This window comes from Conger conger, chromosome 1 (assembly GCF_963514075.1).
Source record: "Conger conger chromosome 1, fConCon1.1, whole genome shotgun sequence".
NCBI lineage: Eukaryota > Metazoa > Chordata > Actinopteri > Anguilliformes > Congridae > Conger > Conger conger.
This window is the reverse complement of record NC_083760.1, coordinates 26,246,035-26,267,337: the sequence shown is the minus strand read 5'-3', so window position 1 is coordinate 26,267,337 and position 21,303 is coordinate 26,246,035. Positions and strand designations below refer to the sequence as shown.

Here is a 21,303-nt window from a genome sequence, read left to right as displayed (position 1 = left end):
TGTTTCGAACAATGCATTAAACATTGCATTAAAATTGCAATAACGTTTTCGTACTGAGTGGGGGCTTCACTTCGTTTAATGCCACTCCCTCAGAAACCCGCCCTGCTCGCATACACTGGAGAGAGATGGACATTAGCTCATGAGGTAGGAGCGTTTGTTTGGCGTTCGGAGGGTTGCCGGCTCGATCCCCCGCCCTGGGTGTGTCGAAGTGTCCCTGAGCAAGACACCTAACCCCCAATTGCTCCCGACGAGCTGATTAGTAGGTTGCCTGGCAGCCTTTCACCATTGGTGTGTGTGTGTGAGTCAGTAAATGAAAGGTGTTCATTGTAAAGGCCTTTTATAAAAGCGCGATGTAAAAGCAGACCATTTACCATTTACATGTAGCTTTAGAGGTGCCTTTCCAGTTTTTATCAGTGTTTGAACAGCTCCAGATGCAGATATAAACAGTGCTACCTCTGTACTCGATAATTGTGGTCAGGGCCCAGGCTCTGGGGTCCTGTCTGGTTCCTGAGTTATGTCCTGTATGTGATGGAGAGAGAGCTTGTAGCAGAGAGGAGAGACCGCTGCATGCTGATACCAGAACTCCATTCCTCTGCAACCCACAGAAACCAGCTGCCACTTACATTCACTGTTCACTTCCCTGCTGCATGAGTCCCTCCACAGGGACACACCTGCCTCCCATTGGCCAACACCGTGACCTCAGGAACACATTCTAATTACGCCAACAACATTCAATTTGCACCTTTTGAATGAAAATTAGTATTGCAAAATAATTCCTTCTCACATTAATCTTACAAAATAAAGCTAACAAGTTCTCAGTTACTGAAACATTATGCTGGATAAAAATGCAAAAACACAACAACAAAAAACACCATGTATAACGTCGTTTTTTGATGTTCCACAGTAATACGTGGGTGTTGAACAATGTCTGGGTTTGTGATGTGGAAATCCACAAGGTCTTCTCCCTTTAGAGCTCCCTTCAAACTTTTCTGATCCAGGGACCCCCAACCATACTCAAGCAGGGGACGCCCATCAGAAGTTATATTTAAAAAAAATGGTTTATATTTTTAAATATTGCCTCAAATCTAGATATAGTCATCGCATGTCAAGTCTTTTCCCACCTCTAAAAACAACTGTGGTCAACGCCTTGAATACCTGTGCCAGAAATGAAAAGCTGTAAAATGTATTGACTACAGGGCTTTTTCATGAGGAATGTTTTTGCGCTGAAAATGGCAGTATAAAAGAAAAAGGTGTAGAACATTATGGAATGGTTTCAAAATTGCCAGAAAGAGGACGCAAGTGCACATTTTCCTCACAGACGGTAAGGAAGATTGGAGGGAGGCCATCAGTATATTTGCATAATAGCCTTCAAAAGTATTGCAGAGATTGGTTGCATCTTGGAGTCTCCCAAGTCTCAAAAAGAACCATAAAATGGCACTTCCATACCAACAAACTCTTTGGAAGGGTGGCAAATTGAGCACAATAAACAAAACCAAGCATCTGAAGTTTGCCAAACCTCATTGGAATTATGACTGGAAGAGCATTGAACGTTTTGGCTATACACACCATCGACATGTTTCACACAAAAGAAGAGTGCATATAGGTTGAAGCACCAGAAGTACCTACTGGCACATATGCCTGTCGTCCTTGTATTAAAGTATTAAACCAGGGGTGCCAATAATTGTGGAACCTGTTTTTTGGGGAATATCTTTTTTATTAGAACAACTATTCGGTTGATTCCACTGAATCATTAATAAAGCACACCACTTTATGTTGGAAAATAAAGCTTATGTCAATATCTGTATTATTTTTTAGTGTACAGCATTTTATGTGCATATTTATCACAATAATGCCAATAATACTGTAGCCCACTGTAGCTATCGTTTTCAATAATGAGTTTATAAGGCTTCATAAGCCTCTTGGGGGAGTGGAGGGGGAACTGAAGTAATATTATGTCAAACATAGCTAGCCAAGTTAAAAAGTTGTGTGATCACTATACTGTGTACTTAACACCAACTAATTTTATAATTGCTTGACAGCCCTAATAATTATTACTAATGCATAAATCAGCACCCAAAAGCCCTGCGGTGGTATTACTAAGCTGGAAACGGTATAGTTTGTGGGAGATATTGATTTTCCTTGTGCTCAATATATATATTATGATATGCTGGTCACAGTGTTATAGTTTTCACAGATTCCACATTGATCCACTGGCCCTGACGGATCGCCGTGGCAGCCGGTTTGACGGGCGGCTCCTTTGCGAAGCGGCGACACTCCGGATGAGTTTGCTCCAGACCAATCGGATTGCACGATGCGCCTGTTCACTTTGAGATCCTGCAGTCCTGACAGCGCCCTCTGCCTCAGCTCAAATTTGGGGGGGATTAGGTGGGGGGTATGCAGGTCCTGTCAAAGAGTAGAGGGAGGATATTCCACAAATAAACAGTCTACAGAGAAACAGAGCGGAAGGGGGTATTTTGTTCCCGGTTTGTGCGAACGTCTGCGCGCCGTCGCGACTGCGGCGTCTGATCTTCAAACGCCTTTTCACGAACGCTCTCTCTCACCTCCGTCTCTCTACCCTTTCTCCTCGGTAAACGGTAATGGATTGCGTCCTTTCTGCAGAGGTTAGAATGAAACGAATCAAGATTCTGCACCGCCTCTCTCTCCCCCTCTCTTTTGTTCTCTCGTCCTCCATCTAAAGCCGAGCTGAATCACGCAGCGTTGTAGGCCTACCGCTTTTCACCTCGCAAACAACGTCGACAGCCCAAACTCACACAGAGGGGTGACAGTCTGTGGCTCCAAGCTCAAACGCTCACAGTGTACAGAGAACCGGGGGATAGACAAAAGCCAGTGAGGACTTTAGGGAACTAGATCTGGAGGCTCGCTGATCTCTGATGTTTCTTTGCGTTTTATTTCTTTGCTTAATTAAAAAGCGGTAAAGCTGACTGCAGCCCTGCACTGTGGCCATCCCTGATTGGATGCGCAGCCCCATGTGACTGTGTACCTGATGGAGTCCCATTGTGACCTCACTGAGAAACAGGGACACGCTGGACACAGCGCAGGGCGGGGCTTGTGAAGGAGGAATATCATGTGCGTGGTTTCCAGGCATGATGGTGTAAACTGCAGAGAGAGGGGGAAAAGGGGAAGTAGAGGACTTCCATTTCGGGGCAGTGAGTTGTGTCGCTCACTGCAACAAAAAAAAAAAAAAGGATCTTTTATCTTGTAACGCGACTTAATCTTATTGTTTCTCTCAAGAATAAAATACTACCCTATTGCTACTTGCTTGTCAAGTAGAATTGTTAAGCAATGGCAAATCTTGAAATGAGTCACACTGTCTCACCTCGTTGTCAATCTTTTTGTCTTATTTAGCAAAAAAGTAATACAAATAACGTAGTGCTAATCTAAATATAAGAACAAAAATACTTATTGAGATTGTGTTAAAACTCATTTTTTAGTTTTTTCATCTGTCCTCAGGGTGTTATTGAATTTCTTTTCCTAAAGCTAATCCTAATTTTTCGGTAACTAAGCTATGCTACCTCTTACGCTTCTGTAACCGACCAGGGAGATGCGCTAAGGCAAACGCTAATGCCTGGATTTGGGATGAGAGAGGGACTCCGCGCTCTCGTTTCTGAGAGAGAGAGGTTAAGCCGAGCGGGCACCTGAATTACAAATGAAGATTTTTTTTTTTTTCTTCTTACTTATTTATTTATTTATATCTTTAAATTAGCTTTCCATTTTCTCTGACGGGCCGGGGGAGGTGTCTTGTGGCGCGGAGAGAGAATAAAGAAATGCATTAATAAATTAAAAAGAAGTGGAGCAAATAAGTCTGCGGTTTAAGTGGTTCTTTTATGCCTCGGAAATAAATAAGTAAGCTGTGTGGTTAATGAAAAATGTACTGCAGGGGGAAAATGTTTAAAAGCTGGCAGGAAGAATTTATCTGTCGGGCCGGCTCAGCCCTGAAAACCTCCCGATAATGAAGCCGCTTCTGTTTTGGTAATAAAGTGTTTTGGCCGTACAGTATAGAATCTGTTTAGCGCGAGTGTATTTAGTGGAGTGCAGATGAACACAGTGCTGTAACAGAGGCTGCCAGCCGCCCTAACAACCTCCACCTCCCCCCCGTCCCGCCAGACACACGGACCCGATGGAACAACGGGGAGCCCGCGGCGAACAGCCCCCTGCTAAGTGCTCTCCCTGACCCAGGTCCTCGCTGCTCCTCAGAAACCCTGCGCTAATCCGCTCCTTTAGATTGGAGGGCGACCGCGTTCGTCTCACCTGTGGCTTTGAGGCATCGAGCACTCCCTCCTCCCGTAATGCCACCGCGTAACCTGCCCTAATACCGCTGCCCCCAACCCCAACCCCCCCGTAACCCCCTACTGCAAAGGTGATTGTTTTTTGGAGCTGGAGGGTTTGGTGAAATGTGTGTGTGTGTGTGTGTGTGTGTGTGTGTGTGTGAGACAGAGCTAGGATTACAGAGAATGGACCACACAGGGGGTCCAGCTCCTTTGGGCAAGTCCCCCCCCCCATCTACCCACATTCGACGGCTGAGTGTCTTAAGTTAGCTATCTTCCCCTACCCTCTCTCCACCGGCCTAAACGCACAGAGGGTAGAAAGCTGAGAAATCACTGCCCAATAGTCACACTCGACCGCTATTATCCTTAATTAGACCTGCTCTCATTTTATTTACTATGCTGAATAATTTAACCCACTCTGTGATGTTATTGCTCTTTCAGTCTTGAATATATTTAGTGATTTTTAAGGTGCAAGGCTAACAGCAGCGCTCATGAATGTAGTGTAGTGCACACAAATCACTCCCCCTCCTCCCAAATTTTCTGTTTAAGGCATTCGCCTCTCTGTGGGAGGATGTAGAGAAGACTGGTATATCAGTGTGTCACCTCTCCGGGTAAAGGTGTAGAGAAAACTTTTGTATCAAAGTGTCAGCATGAATCAGTGCAGTTCTGTTTTGTCTGCGTGTTTTGTCTCAATTTGCAGTCTTTGCAGATTGAGTTAGTCATATTCAAATGTAACATCTGGACTGTTTTCCACGTCACTTCACCAGGTCTCCAAAATGATCCTGAAATGTAACTGTGAGAAAGAGTCTAATGTGTTACTGAGTTGCTACCACTGATTGCAGGCAGGAGCCCCCTACAGGGTGAGATGGGTATGTCAAGCTTGCTTTTTGGAAAGTGTGGCTATTTTGTGTGTGCCCTGGCTGGAGTGAACTGCAAATTGCATTTATATAGCTCTTTTCTAAACACTCAAAACCCTATACAGTGATGAGGGAGAAACTCACCTCAACCATCACCAATGCGTAGCAGCCAGCTGGGTGATCCATGGCTGCCATTTTGCACCAGAACACTCGCCACACGCCAGCTGAGATGGAGAGGAAGATTTAGTGGCAAGTTGAAAGAGCCAGGTTGGGAATTTAGCCAGGACAAGGGGGAACCCCCTACTCTTTGCGAGAGTGTCATGGCACTTCAATGACCACAGTGAGTGAGTTTGGGTTAACGTCTCTTCCGAAAGACAGATGGAGATGGCTGGTGGAGCTTGAGAGCAGGTATATGAAATGAAGGTCCTCATTTTTCGATAACATTCAAAATGGCTTTTTTTTGTCTCTAAAAGGCTTTGCTTACCACTTTGACACCTCTGCGTTAGTGGTGTGGCACTGTGGCACTATGACAGCGTTCAGGGGAACCCGGAGAGGTGAAATATCACCGACGGCCGCCTGTGAACTGGCATGTAAAGACGAATTCAGTATGTACAGTGGCTGGGCATTGCAGAGCAACTGGATATTATCACCTCAGTATTTTCTTTATTAGGACAATTACATGCTTCACAAGCGAATTAAGTGATACAAGATGCCAGCTGGGAGTAGTTGACAGCTATTTGGAGACAGAATGCACAGAGCAATTTGCAGTAGAGAGGCAGACAGATTGGATTTGGGCCACTTTGGAAACGGACTGGGCTCCTCGCAAATTTGTACAGGCTGCGCTTTCCGCTGTAAACACCCCTAAGAGGCCCACGCTGCACAGCACACGTGTGTAATACACACGCTCCTCATCACCCATAGCCTCACACCTACGCATAGAGTACACACTCACACATATACACTCACACACCAGACCTGGTTCAAATGTGGAATTGTTTTGGATTCAAACACTTTTCTACTTGAGATCAAGTATTTGAATCCAAAAGAATGACGTATTTGACCCAGGTCGCACACACACACACGTCCTTCACTCACAAATGCATCAGCCTACATATCCCTTGGCCACTCTTGGCTTTTAAAGGCAATTTTTTAAATGATGCGAACAAGCCTCTTTCAGTGTTGGGCTGTATGAGCTGTATCATTGTTGGGATATATCAGTGTTGGGTTATGTGAGCTCTTTCAGTGTTGGACTATATCAGTGTTGGGCTCTATGACCTCTATCAGTGTTGGGCTCTGTCAGTGTTTGGCTATATCAGTGTTGGGCTCTATCAGTGTTTGGCTATATCAGTGTTGGGCTCTGTCAGTGTTAGGCTACATGAGCTCTGTCAGTGTTTGGCTATATCAGTGTTGGGCTCTATCAGTGTTTGGCTATATCAGTGTTGGGCTCTGTCAGTGTTAGGCTACATGAGCTCTGTCAGTGTTTGGCTATATCAGTGTTGGGCTCTGTTAGTGTTGGGCTCTGTCTGTGTTTGGCTATATCAGTGTTGGGTGCTGTCAGTGTTGGGCTACATGAGCTCTGTCCGTGTTTGGCTATATCAGTGTTGGGCTATATCAGTGTTGGGCGCTGTCAGTGTTGGGCTACATGAGCTCTGTCAGTGTTTGACTATATAAGTGTTGGGCTCTGTCAGTGTTGGGTTATATGAGCTCCATCAGTGTTGGACTATATTAGTGTTGGGCTCTGAGCTCTGTTAGTGTTGGGCTGTATCAGTCTTGGGCTCTATCAGTGTTGGGCTGTATGAGCTCTGTTAGTGTTGGGCTGTATCAGTCTTGGGCTCTATCAGTGTTGGGCTGTATGAGCTCTATCAGTTTTCGATTGTATCGGAGCTGGTCTGCTGTTTACCGCCTGATCCAATCAGCTCAGCTCAACTTTAATCTTCACAGCTCAATGATGGAGGTGAAGAGCAAGGTGGGTGGTAATATTGCTCACAGCAGGTTTAGCGCAACCTTGTCTCTCACAGTCAGACCCCTATATGTCAGCAGAGATATCTAGCAGACGGTTACCTCTGGAGCGAATGCCTCCACCATAATATTCACACCAACGGCCATACATCACTAATCCAACAGTATTACCTGCTGCTGACAAATGACTGATCGCACGCAATTAAATAAACATGTTTATGCTGATGGATGAATAGCATTCTTAATGAAGTTCGTATGCAGATTTGGGAGGACTGCATTGTAGGCAGATGAAATGCTTTGGAGTGCAACCCTAAAAATAATCGGGGATGGGGTCAGATAACACCCAGAATCACCTCTGATAGGGTCAGATATCACAAGGAATGCACTAGGAATCTCCTCTGAGGTTTCCAGCCGTGGACCCGGTGTAGAATGGTTTGCCGGTGTCAAAGAAACCTGTTCATCCGGTTCAGGCAGATAATGACAATCTCAACACTGGAGCCAATTAGACGATTGAGCGCCTCTCCCTCTCTTCTTAAAACTATTTTTTCTTTTGCTTTTCTGCACAGGGCGTTTAGCATTTCTGTGCTGTGTCCTTATTGTATGCCTCAGAGTATATAATATATACTGATGAGCCATAACATTATGACCTAATATGCTGTTGGTTCTCTGCATGCCGCCAAACCAGCTCTGACCCACAAGGCATGGACTCTACAAGACCTCTGAAAGTGCCCTGTGGTATCTTGTACCAAGACGTTAGCAGCGGATCCTTTAAGTCCTGTAAGTTGCAAGGTGGAGCCGCCATGGATCAGACTTTTTGTTCCAGGACATTCCACAGATGCTCGATCACATTGAGATTTGGGGAATTTGGAGGCCAGGGCAACACCTTGAACTCTTTGTCATGTTCCTCAAACCATTCCCAAACAATTAGAGCAGTGTGGCAGGGCGCATTATCCTGCTGAAAGAGGTCATACTGAGGAATACCGTTGCCATGTAGGGATGGAGCTGGTTCGCAATGATGTTTAGGTAGGTGGCCACCAATCGGGTACCAGGAAGTATAATAGTTTTGCTCACTGCTCACTGTTCATTTGTGTCCTTGGTCACATGCACAACAAAGTAAACACGTCGTAATTACATGCCTCGGTGGATGAACCAATGAAAAAAGTCAGAGCACTTCCTGTTCCCTTCATCGCCTCATCACACCGCTTCCTGCTCCCTCCTCACTTCCTGTTTCCCCTCTGTGCTCCAGGACCTGTCGGGCTCCATTGACGACCTGCCGACGGGGACGGAGGCGGGGCTCAGTTCAGCAGTCAGCGCCTCTGGCTCCAGCAGCAGCAGCAGCGGCAGCGGGGGGGAGCAGAGTAACCCTGCCCAGTCGCCCTTCTCTCCCCACGCCTCGCCGCAAGTGGTCGGCCTTCGCACCGGCCCCTCCCCCTCGCCTGTGGCTTCACCGGCCGGCTCCACCCAGTCCCGGTCCGGCCCCATCTCGCCTGCCGGCATCCCAGGTACGGCAACACGCCAATACTACCACACCCACACGCCACGGCGACAAGGCCTACTTGGCCTACAAGGTCGCACCCACTAGGATGCTATAAGCAGATGGCCAGACTCGTCTCAATCCTGCATTCTTGCTGCGTATAATGTATTTCTGCATTTATATGCTATGGTCAGGTTTGTTTTTTAAATGGAGTTGGTGCTGCATGCTGGGATACAATTTGCATAGTGAGGAATTTATCATGCTAATATTATTTGCCCTTTTATACCTGGTGTTTGCAAACAGAATTTTAGGAGTATAATCACATTTATAATATTCAACAGAGCATTGAAGGGGTGGAAGAGGTTGATTAATACTGTATGTCAAGCCTAATATTCTTAAATTTTATGGAAACAATAACATTTCAAAAGAAGAAGCAGATTTGGCATGGCTCTTCCTCATTACAGAGTCAACGACTTATTGAATAAATAAACGAAAGCAATAAACAGTATGTAAGTTTAATGAATTTCCGACAGGTTTGAGACAGGTCCGCGGGAATGCGCATTTGTTGACTGTGACCATCTTTGCTGACTGACATCTGACGAATAGACCAGCGCTGTCTCTGGCCTGTCAATCACGGTGACGAGGCGGGACTAACGCATGAGTGAGCGGCTGATGGTGGCGGGGGGCTGGACTGAGCGCGTTCAGGGGTGATTGACACTAATGAAAAGCACGTCTGCAGCTGCGAAGCCTCAAAACCAGGCGAGAGGCGGCAGATTGAATCTCAGAACAGCACACTGAGCCAAAAGTATCCCACAGACCTGATTAATTGTGCGCCTAAAAATATTCTGCCCAAAATAATATATTGGGGGGAAAAAAAAACAAAACCTGAGAAATGCTTGGAACGCCAAATTTTGCTGTGCTACATAAACTCGACTGTAATTATAAATACATTAGGGTTACGTTATAATTACATAAACTGGATTCAGTGACAATGTGCTGAGAAACTATGATTTATGACAGTCATTTATGACACAGATGGGCCTTCTATATTTTCTTTGCTTTTTTGCCGTGTATTTGTTTCTTCAGTTTTGCTCTGTTGAGTAAATTTCGAATGTTAAAATCCTATTTTTGGGTGTTCCCACCTCGAATTGCATGCAGCAGGACAACTGCAGGTACCTAATCAGCCAGAAGGGTCGCTATTGAGCGATAACCCCGCGTTTCTCACATTAACAGTGGAAGCCGAGTATGTGAGGCGTGAGGTCCTGAGTCTTCCAGGGGTGCAGGGCAGGGGGGCACAACTGGGTACTTTGTCATTGACCCCCTCCCCTTATAGGAGGGGTCAATGGCCTGAGAACTTGTGATGAATATTACTGTATCAGAACCGGGAATATTACTGTCTCAGTTCTTTATCATTTCCCTATATCCCTGGCGTCTAACTCCCTCCAAACCTTTTCACCAAAATCCCTTGAATATCGCCCCCATTTACATCAGTTATCCCTAAAATTGCCTTAGCTGCACCCACCATCATCCTGATCCTTTCTGATTTTCCTTTGATCTCGCTTGCACACTTTATCACCATCGCAATAAAAGTCAAAAACGTTCTCCTTTCCATATGCATGATTTCTCGGCCAACATCTTGATAGATCTTTCCCCTCTATCCCAGCTCTATCTGGGTGTCTCCTCACATTTCTTCCCTCACTCTCATTGCCTGTACATATGTTATTTTACCCTGTGCTCATGTCTTTTCCACCTCACTTTCCCTCTTCCTCCTTTCACACAGTGATAACAAACAGCCTTATGTTTAGCCAACATGCAGTCTTCCTCTGAACATCATTCTTTCCCGCTCCTTCCACACCTGTGCACCCAGTTTTTTTGCAAACTGCTGCCACATTTCCATAGTCCTGACACCAATAGCACCTCAGTGGAACCCTTTCATATGCCCTCACCCTGTAACTAACATCCAGTGTCAATAAACCCTTTACAGACTGGAGTAAATCCCTGTCAAACTCAAGTAATAGTGACCCGCATTCTTCTAAAACACCCTCCCTATACATTTTCATCCGCTTTGCCAGAACCACCTCAAAAACCTTGTCTCCCGATAATGGAACCCCACTGATTATCCCTTTTCCGAAGCGATTTTTCCCCTCATTAAAAAACATACAACTTTCGTCATTCCAAAACTTTTGATTTTTAAAGCTTCCCTCAGTCTTTTCGATTGGCACTCCACAATTACAATTCCCCGCCTGGTTACCCTCACTGCTCTAACTTCGCTAATTTCTTTCTTCACGAACCTCCCTATTTCATGGACATCATTAAAAACGCAATTTGATTCCCATCCCGTCCCATCCACCCATCCACCTTCATTCCAACTACATATTTCTCATCCTTATCTTCATTTTCAATTCCTTCTTTCCTCTTTCCGCCACTACATACTCCATTTCTTAATTCAGCAATAAGGCAGAAGCGGCCAGGTTGTATAGGGAATACAGTCATGGTTAAAGTGTGTGGTTAGGCACGATGCGAAGCGGAGCTTCTATAAAACAACATTTATAAACAATTAATTGATGACGCAATATTACTTTATTTTCGAAATCATTATTTTTATTAAGCAACTATTCTTCCTTCAGATAATTTAGTCCACAGAACACAATTAATGGTTGCTAGGCAATAGAAAACAACTGCTAGCAAGCTAATTAGCATCGTTATAGTTACTTTGTTGCTTCGTGGCCACATCTAGTTCGCTGTTCAACTGGTTTTATTTACGTTTATTTGGATGCTGCTATGAATTGTACAGCCACTGAAAAAATTTGTTCAGGCTCGGATAAAATGTCTCCTCTCTCGGTTCTCCTTTGAACTGCTGGGCCTGTGGTAACGTTGACATCAATGCCGGCCAGTAAGTTCTCTGTCCGTGACATTTGGTCTCCAGTAGCTTTGAAGCGAGCTTTCACATTTATGACCGCTGACTGACATTATCTCTCTCGCTTCCAGCCTTGCATCTGATAATATCTTCACCATGGTACTGCGGTACAAAATAACGGGCAGAGTGATATTGTTTGTAAACAGGCTGTTTGATTTACTGTTACTTACTGGATTTACTGTTATTGTTACTGGATTTACAGTGATGGTAGAACGGTGGTCCAGGATCGAAACAACCCGTTTTATTTAAGTCCATTCATCCATGGTCCAAATTCAACTTCCAAAAAGTACAATGCAATTCATAAACCAAAAAAAATCAGTCAAACCAACCAAAATGGTCAAACCTCCTCTACTTCCAGTTCACCGCCATTCCGATCGAAACGTGCACTGAACGAACCTGTTCCTTCTGGTGGTCGGATGTAATCATCAGCCAGTTACGTGATAGAAATTTTGGGTGGCAACCGGGGTGGCCAATCAGATTTCAGGGATAGCCAGTGACCCCGCCCACCCCTCTGGCTCCAGTACACCAGTAAGCGTGGAGCATGACACATCGACACGCCTGACCTCCCTCCGGAACAGTACACACCAGTAAGCGTGGAGCATGACACATCGACACGCCTGACCTCCCTCCAGAACAGTACACACCAGTAAGCGTGGAGCATGACACATCGACACGCCTGACCTCCCTCCAGAACAGTATACACCAGTAAGCGTGGAGCATGACACATCGACACGCCTGACCTCCCTCCGGAACAGTACACACCAGTAAGCGTGGAGCATGACACATCGACACGCCTGACCTCCCTCCGGAACAGTACACACCAGTAAGCGTGGAGCATGACACATCGACACGCCTGACCTCCCTCCAGAACAGTACACACCAGTAAGCGTGGAGCATGACACATCGACACGCCTGACCTCCCTCAGCTGTAGACTGACAGCCTCACACGGCGGCATGGCTTCATACGGAGCGCGCTCAGTAGCCCTGTGACACCTGACAGCGAGTGAGGGAGTGTGACGGGGATGTTGGGTAATGCCGGCTTCTCTCTGTGACACCAACCCCTCCAACAATCTCTAAACAGCCCAGCGCTCCCTCAACCAACCCGGTTTCCACTCCGCTTGCCGCTCTGGTGGGCGCGGGGTGAGGGGATGTGGGCAGGTATCGGTTGTCCCCCCTCGCCTGTGATCCGAGAAGAGAAGCGGAGGAGATTATCTGGGGCTAGCTAGCTGGGCGCTAAGCGGGTGGGATTTGTGACGGCCAGACACTCAGGCAGAAATCGCCCTCAGCAAAAATGCCCCTAAAGTAGGCCAGAGGCTCGGTGCTCTCTAGCATTCATCTTCTGACGAAGCGCAAGACGAGCAGACACAGCGATCTGTCAGCTTTCAGCAGCATCAGCCCATCTCCGCTTCTTCCCCTCTCTCTCTCCAGCTCTTTCTCTGTCTCCGCTTTCTTGTCCCTTTAGCTTCCTGTTTTTCTCTCTTGCTGTATATTTCGCTTCTTTCTCTTGCTGTGCTCTTCCATCTCTCTTGCACTTCATTAATTTCTCTGTCTTGTAGCAGGGGTCTTTGAGTCTCTTGTAAGCACTTTTAAAGGCATACTTCGCATTTTGGTGTAAACACGTGTCATTTTGTGTAGCTTACCCCATTTTATTTGCACAGTCATTGTCACATGGTATGATTAAGATGAACCTGAATCAGAATGGTGTTTATTCTGAGTTGTATTAGAGGCTCATACAAGTTATACTAGCACAAGCTACATAGCATGAATACTTGCAATGTCAGCCGTCCCTGCTGTCCGTTAATGCCATTGCTGTTCCTCCCATACCATTCATTATTGCTGAAATGAATAGTTTTAATGCACTACGGAGGGTAATAGATCAACGATAGAGAACTAATGTAAAATAGTTATACTAAAGTGAAATATCCCTTTAAAGCATTTTGCTTTCCGGGGATATATAGATAAATATCCACATCTGTGCAGGATTTTTCTTGTGGATTGGCCATAGTACAGCCATGCCATTTTGAGCATACACAGTAGTACAGTAGCATATAAATGTTGGTCATTGTCACATGGTATGATTAAAGTGAACCTGAATCGGTGTTTATTCTGAGTTGTATTAAAGGCTCATTCTCTTGTGATGCATGTGGTCGCTGCTGAAAAACTGGAAAACTCTTCAGTTTTCAAGGTCTATCAAGGTCCATTTAACATCTCTGAGCCCCCCCCCCTTCCCAACGCTGTGTTTTCTCTCTCTCTCTCTCTCTCTCTCTCTCTCTCTCTCTCTCTCTCTCTCTCTCTCTCTCTCTCTCTCTCTCAGGATATATATTTTTTAACATGTAGATGTGGTGGGTAGATTTGTTGGAATGTTCAATAAAGGACGTCAAAAGTCCACTTCCTCTGTTTCTATTTCTTTCTCAAAGTCAAGTTCAGATTCAAAATGCTTTATTGGCATGACAAGATATAGCTTATGTTGCCAAAGCACAGAAACGAACATATAAAGAATATACACCATTGAAGCATTGAACCTCTCTCTTTCTCTCTCTCGCTCTCTCTCCCCCTCTCTCCCGCTCTCTCGCTCTCTGCGGAGGGTGTCCGGAAAAAGCAGTTTCGCCACGCCGCTCCAAGCGTTCCCAGGCTGGGCGTGCAAAGGTCGCTGGGATCCAGCAAGCGGGAGAGGGGGGGGGGGGGTTAGCAGGCCCGGATCAGTCTCACCTTTGCCCCTCCCGCATCTCATTTCCGTGCCTCATTAGCATTTTTAATCGCCAGGCCACAGAGCCGCCGTGTTTTATGGTAATGAGCGTTTAGGCGAGAAGCACATCCAGCGCTCTTTTTTTTTACGCCCCGCCGTTAGAACAGGATCTCTCCGCGCGCATTCGAGCCCTCTCACCCCACGGCTGCGGTGGTTTCCGCGCGAATGGGAGTTCGCTCCGCTTCCGTCTGAATCGACAACCCCCCGCGCCTAACGGAGAATATTTGCATTTCCATATGGTGCTTCCAGGAAGAAGCTCGAAGGCGCATGCAAAAACATCGGCGAAAACAAGCTAACAGGGAGCAGAGTTAATAGGTCACTTGAAGTCCTCGGTTTTAGATTGCGTCGTTTAAAGGAGTTTGGGGGTGGGGGGGGGGGGTTTGTGTCTGCAGAGCTACGATCCCTGCAGCGACTTTACCACAATTCACCAAAACGACCGATGTCGGAACGGAACGGCAAATTAGGAAGTCAGATACTGGCCTTGACAGGTTTGGAGAAAGAGTATGTCACCAAATCTCAACAGGGCAACTGCCATGGGAGGCACTTATGTACTGTGCAGTGGTAGGCCTGTATCATTTAAAAGTCAGCTCAGCTGGCTGAAGTAACTGAACACTTTGCAAAAACACTTTGCGCTTACTTTCCTGCTGCCTTCTGCACCGTTAGCGCAAGTGATATTTCTGATTTGAAAAAAAAAAAAATCACTTGCGCTTTCTATCACCCTTTTTCTTCCTTTTTTTTTTGCTTAAGCTGCAGTTTCTTCCTCGCCTCTCTTGTTCTCTCGGCAGTAATGAGGTCCACAGGAGAGCGTTTACCTCACCCCTACTGGGAGAGTTAGCTTCCATTAGCCCGGGGTTGGGAAACGGTTGACTCCTGTTCGCCGGGATCCAGTCGTCATTACGGAGACGCGGAGCTGGCATGGCTCCCGCGAGACGGAGACGGCAGTCAGCAGACCGCTCGTAGCGGGGGCCGCTTTCGTAGCGCGCAGACCCGGTGCTGACCGAGCCCTTCTCCCGCGTTTTACGACCGCGGCGGGGATCTCAGCCTCTTCCGGCGTTAGCGGATTCCCCCCGAGGTACGCTGGAATTACCGCGCCGCCTTTCATCTCCAGTTAAAGCCGCTTTGTCCGCGCTGTCGGCCCGGCTGAAATTCCTCCCATCCGAACGTCGGAAACACGGAGCGAGTCTCGAAATGGGAAAACCTTTGAACCGAAAATGTACGAATGTGGCCACGAGTGCTCTTGTGGGTCTTTGAACCGCTTCTCGCCGTTTACATTTGAAACCCTTTAAAAACTTCAAAGACCAAAAAGCCTCTTCAAAGGGTCTCGTATTGCCCTAACAATCCTTTTTTTTGTTTTTTTTCCCCCTCCCAAGGAATATTTAAAATATACTGAGGTTTAGTAGCACTATTATCTCTAAAATGCATGAACAGAGTTGCTTTTGGCCTTGCGCTCGTGCATTTCATGAGCTGCAAAAATCACTTGTATAAAGCATCACATGGAAATTTAAATGATTAAATTTAAATTTAAATTATAAAACTTCAAAGAAGACTGAGCCTTTCATTCTCTCTAAATCTCTTTATTTCATACATATGTACACTCAGTGAGCATTTTATTAGGTATTTATTTGAGTTATTTTTTAGATTTATTATTGTTGTAAGTTTGACACGTTGCGTTCAGAGCTGCTCTTCTGCATACCACTGTTGTAATGTGTGGTTATTTGCATTACTGTCACCTTCCTGTCAGCTTTGACCAGTCTGGCCATTCTCCTTGGACCTCTCATTAACTAGGCTTTTCTGCCCGCAGAACTGCTGCTCACTGGATGTTTTTTTTGTTTTTTGCACCATTCTCTGCCAGCCACCTTGTCTGGCACCAGTAATCATTCCACAGTCAAAGTCACTTAGATCACATTTTTTCCGCATCCTGATCGTTGATGTGAACATTAACTGAAGCTCCTGACCCGTATATGCATGATTCTATGCATTGCACTGCTGCCCCACAATTGGCTGATTTAGGTAATCAAATGAATAAGTAGGTGTACCTAATAAAGTGCTCAGTAAGTGTGTATGTACATAAATATAGTTACATCCAGACCATCCTATTGGCTCCACTTATAAAGATAACCAAAGAAAGTCTGTACAAAATAAAAGACATTGGTAATGAGCATTATGCCCAAAAACTTGGAAAATTATCAATAATACTTGAAGAGAATAGTGTCCATGTTAGAGGGGGTCCTTGACCCTTCCTACATACAAAATCGTTCATGTTCCTGTGGGCTACCCTGTTCATTTCAGGGTTTTTAATGGTTCAAGTCTGGAGACTGAGGTAGCATTTCAAAACAGTAATTTTGTGGTGGTTTAACCATTTATTGCTTTATTTTGATGTATACTTCTGTATACATTTGTGGCTGAATTTGAACTTCCTTTGGGGCACACCAGACTTTTGACCAAAATTTGTTACTGGAGTTCATGGTTCAATTGACCTTAAGGAGAGGGCCAGGGGACCCCACCACTGTCCTTCTCAAACTAGCATCTGATACTGGCAAACCCGTCACTTGTATGTGTGACCAAAAAAAAATGTTTAGGTTTCATATGGCCACGGTTCCAGTCAAGTTCAGCATTGGTAAACTGACCACAAAATTACAGGGCAGTCCACATGTGAATATCTTAAGTTCTAAAGGATTTTGAAAGATACATGACAGAAGAATGATCAGTATAATCATAAACAATATAGAAGATCACTCATTTAAAACAAGGGTTTAGCCAAAAACATTGACATATACTTGTTAAAAACAAAATTGTCAATTGTATTAGTGTGAAAGAATATAATTTTTTCATTACTTGTGTTGTTTATTTCATACCTTATCTGGTCATGTTCCTGCGTGCGTGCAAGTGGAAACAGCGTATTTATAAATATTATGAAGATTAGCCTTATTCCTTCTTTTTATGTCTTTATCACTGTGTATTTTTTTATCTATTACTTTGCTGTTAATCCATTCCTAAATTTATAATCCTACATATTTTTAAAGTCAAAGCTTCCTGGTGGAAATCCAGTTAACCACCAGACTTTATTATTGTGTGAATTCTCACTGTGCCGGAGCCCTAAGAGTTCTGCAGACAACACTACCGTGGCTCCTTTCCTGCAAGTGAAAATTGCTTGTTGCAGACAGCGCCAGCGAGAATGAGCCGGTGGCAGGCAGCCTCGTGTTGCTCGCCGGGACTAGCCGTCGCCAGGATCGACGATGGTGCTAATTGCGTTATTGAATGCCCGCGGGTGGTGAGATTCTCACACGCGGCACCCCAGTCACCGCAGTTTACACAGGCCAAAAGATACGCCTGTAAAGGTAGACTCAGAACCGCGCCAGTCAGTTTAAATTTAAATACATAAGAGCCAACCTGGCCATCACTGCCGTTTATGGATAATTAAGATGCATCTCCGCTTGCGATCTTTTCAGAGGGGAAAATAAAATGTCACATTACATTTTGTCGCCTCATTCCCTGACACAGAAAAGAAGCGGCGCGCATTGAATTATTTAATGACCGTCTTTCAAAGCCAGACCGTTTTGTAGTTCGTGTTTGTTTTATTTAGGGGTAATTATTTGTCAGAGCCGTTAAAAAATTCAAATGAAAGTGCAACTGGAGAGGTCAGACAAGAGTTTCCCTTAGGATGAGTTGTGAGATTGAGAAGGGATCGTGTCTTCCGCATAGAAGGAGGAGTCTATGCCCAATAAGGATTTGGGTTCTCTATCAGGTTATTGACCAGGTACAATGCCAAATGAGGTTTTGGGTCTTTTTTTTCACTGCAATGATGTTTTGGGAAGGCTGTCCTTCCCCCTCACCCCTGTTTGTTGGGGTCCTGTTTGATGGGTCCAGTCAGTGAGTAATGAAGGGCAGAATGAGGTTAGACATGAGACAACCCCAAATGCCTACACCAATGCCAAACTGAATTAATCTTGTGTCTAATCCTGTGTGTGTGTGTGCGTGTGTGTGCACATGCATGTGTGTGTACAGTAGATCAGAGGGGATGTCATATCACACAAAATCCCCAATGTGCTGCACTTCCCTGGTTTTTAGCACAGAATGAAGAGGTGTGCAAGAAGCATGCTGAGGACCAAGGGTCCTACTCTGCATACCTGTAATACATTGCCCGGACTCACAGTGAAGAGGCTCCCCCCAGAAACAGAAGCTGCCAGAAATAGAGTTCCATCCGTTGGTCTGCTGTTCTCACCTTGCAAGGAAATTAGTTGTTCTTTTATTTTCATTGTTTTTTCCTTAATAACATAATTTAAAATATATTTCTCTAAAATAATTGAAGACATAATGTGAGATGCACACTCTCGTGGGACGTGAGTGAGGTACAACCTAGGATGTGCTCTGAGTTGTGGGTGGGAGTGGAGTAGAGGAACACAGGCCACAGCAGTGTTGCGCTTAAGCAAATAGTCCAGATGTGATTAAGCTTGTTTACTTTTAATGCATGCCTCCTACAGTGACATTTAGAAGTGAATCCTTTTCTGAATTATAAAAGTGAATGTGGAATATATCATTGTATTATCACAATGAGAAACCAGATGCAACTTCTTGGTGAACAAAAGAACATTGTTTTCTGTCCCTTGCTAGTCCTGCCTTTAACAACGTTACTTCATGGACTCACTGCACAGGTGGGCAAAGATGGCCGTATCAGTTTCTGGTTTTCATGCCAACTTAATGGCCTTAATTAGTTAATTAGGCCTAACATTTTCCACCATCTGACATTTTAGCTAGATGTAATCAGAAGCCCATGAATGACAGCCGAAGACTGTTCTCGTGTCCCTGAATGAAACAGCAGGGTAATCGGTGGAAAGAAAAGCCTGTATACAAACCGTCTTTCCAGGACCGGAATTTACCACCCCTGTGCTACACGCTTACAACATCAAAAAACATTATGCCGACTTGCCAAGTATTGGAGGCTTAGTTGGAGGCCTCAAACTTTGTCTGATTCAAGACCGAGACCATAACAGCACAGCGTGTGATGCCAGTGATTTACTTGAGTAAATGAAAAAGTTTTCAAAGGCATTTTTCCTGCAAAGCTAGCATGCTTTGAAGACAGAATAATCATATTATTACTGCCTTGACGCACTGTTAATCTCTTCACAAGACAACAATCCCAGGAAGATCTCAAAAGCAAAAAAAAACAAAAAAAAAAACTATTAACTGATTAGAAAATTACTGCTTTGCAATGGTTGTCTCAGTCCCCAGTGTAATCGATCTGAAATGTGTGGTTTGAATTGAAGGGGGTGGCCACAAGCATATGATCACTGGAACATCATCGAGTCTCTCACCTGCCTGACTGGAGTTTTTATGACATTAGGATGAACTCTGGGACACTTTACACAATCACTTGAATGCGTGCTAATAGACGTATACATGTTTTTTTCAGAGACCAATTAAATGCATTTGCTGTGTCACACTAAAATATGTTCCCCTAAATGTCAGTGTGTCATGCTGTACTCTCCCCTCCAGGGACCCCGATGGCACCGCCAAACCAGGGCAACCCAGGGAACATTACTGATGTGGGACCGCACTGTGTCCTCAGCCAGTCCCCCATGTCCCAGGAGAGAGGTATGATTACCCAGCATCCCTCACTAACTAAAACTAAAGAGACTTCACTCCCCAGGAATCAATGTCGCACTGCATATCTCGCAGATAAGTGCAGGTTGTTTGTGCTGATAGGAGGGAACCAATCATTTTGTGTTTCTCACTTCCTTAGCTAGCTAAGTGAAAATGACCAAAATTAGATATGTGATCAGACTTACATATTCTGGCAAAATCCACACATGGGTTCACTAACTAGAGTTTACTGTTGGAAGCTTAACTGTAATCTGTCCTCGTGGCAATGGTCTAAGATAATGTAGTCCAGGTGACATGGATGTTGCAGATCTTGCTACGCAAGTGCCATAATGTTCCCCTGCTTTGTAAGCAGCCTATAGTCTTAGCTGAGAGCTGCAGACATTGAAGTTTTTTGCCCCAAAAAGGGCTTAAGTACTAGCCATTTGTTGTAATTTATGGACCAACAGATTTTATGTTGAACTTTTTTCTGTTCATTTTATTTTGGCTATATTCAGGTGGGTCTAAAAAGTATATGCCGTTTAATTTATTATTATGTACACTTGTTATTGAATGAAAAGCAACAATGCCACCTTTTTAAGAGTCATTGTGCAGCACTTCTGTACTAATCATTATCCACTGAGTGCATCTGTTGTCCTGGCCCACTAGAGACCTAACCTACCCACCACACACCTCTTTCCTATTGATAGAACCCAGACTCACAGACTGGGCCAGGCCCATAGAGGCTCACGAATAGAGGTGCTTCAGGAGGGGAAGACCAGAGGCTGTTTAACGTCTTGCTCCTCCAGTCAGATATTTTTAAACCGTTTGATAATTAACGGATGAGCCTTTGCGTGCGGGAAAGCAAAGAAATCACACATGATTACGCGGGCTGCATCACGGCAGAGCGCTGTTCCTGTAAAAACAAAAATCTGTTGAAGGGTGCCCAGGAGATCGCTGACGTTCGCTCCCAAGCTGTTATTAATCCAACGCACCTGTTCCGACTCGGCGTGCAGCGAGACGGCGCTGGAAATGAACATCTCCTCCACCGATTTTGACGAGATACGCGCGGAGACGTTCGCGTGTTAGATTGAAGAAATCCGTACTGTTTGATCGCGTATGTGAAGTCAGCCTTTTCCGCCTCCCGTCTTTCCCATAAATCCCGATGTCTCCCTCTCTTGTTGTTAGGCTGGTGCCGGGTGAGATATTGCTGAGAGAATAGGGGGACTGGCATCGTTATTGCAGCCAGACATTTATCATTATGAATGTGAAAATGAATCACACCTGCACGCCACTGAGTAAGACGTTAACCGTGTCAGATGCTGTCTCAGTGACACAGTCACTATTTTAAAAAAATGAGCAGCACGCACTCCTGCTTAATATATTGTGCAGAGAACGTATTATAAGCACCAATGACAATGTATGTCACTATGTGTTTCTTAATACTATCCTGGGAAGTACAAAGAGTGGAGTTGAAGGAACACTAT

The 21,303-nt window shown here is 45.0% G+C and overlaps 1 protein-coding gene across 1 annotated transcript in view; it reads left to right on the top strand.

Moving 5' to 3' along the window:
- The window catches only part of LOC133141430 (AT-rich interactive domain-containing protein 1B-like), a 126,331-nt gene that overhangs the window by 69,561 nt on the left and 35,467 nt on the right, over positions 1-21,303 (top strand). Inside the window, exons 5-6 of the mRNA XM_061261990.1 lie at positions 8,349-8,604; positions 19,733-19,831. Coding sequence (XP_061117974.1) covers positions 8,349-8,604; positions 19,733-19,831 — 355 coding nt within the window. The remainder of the gene's footprint in view (positions 1-8,348; positions 8,605-19,732; positions 19,832-21,303) is intronic.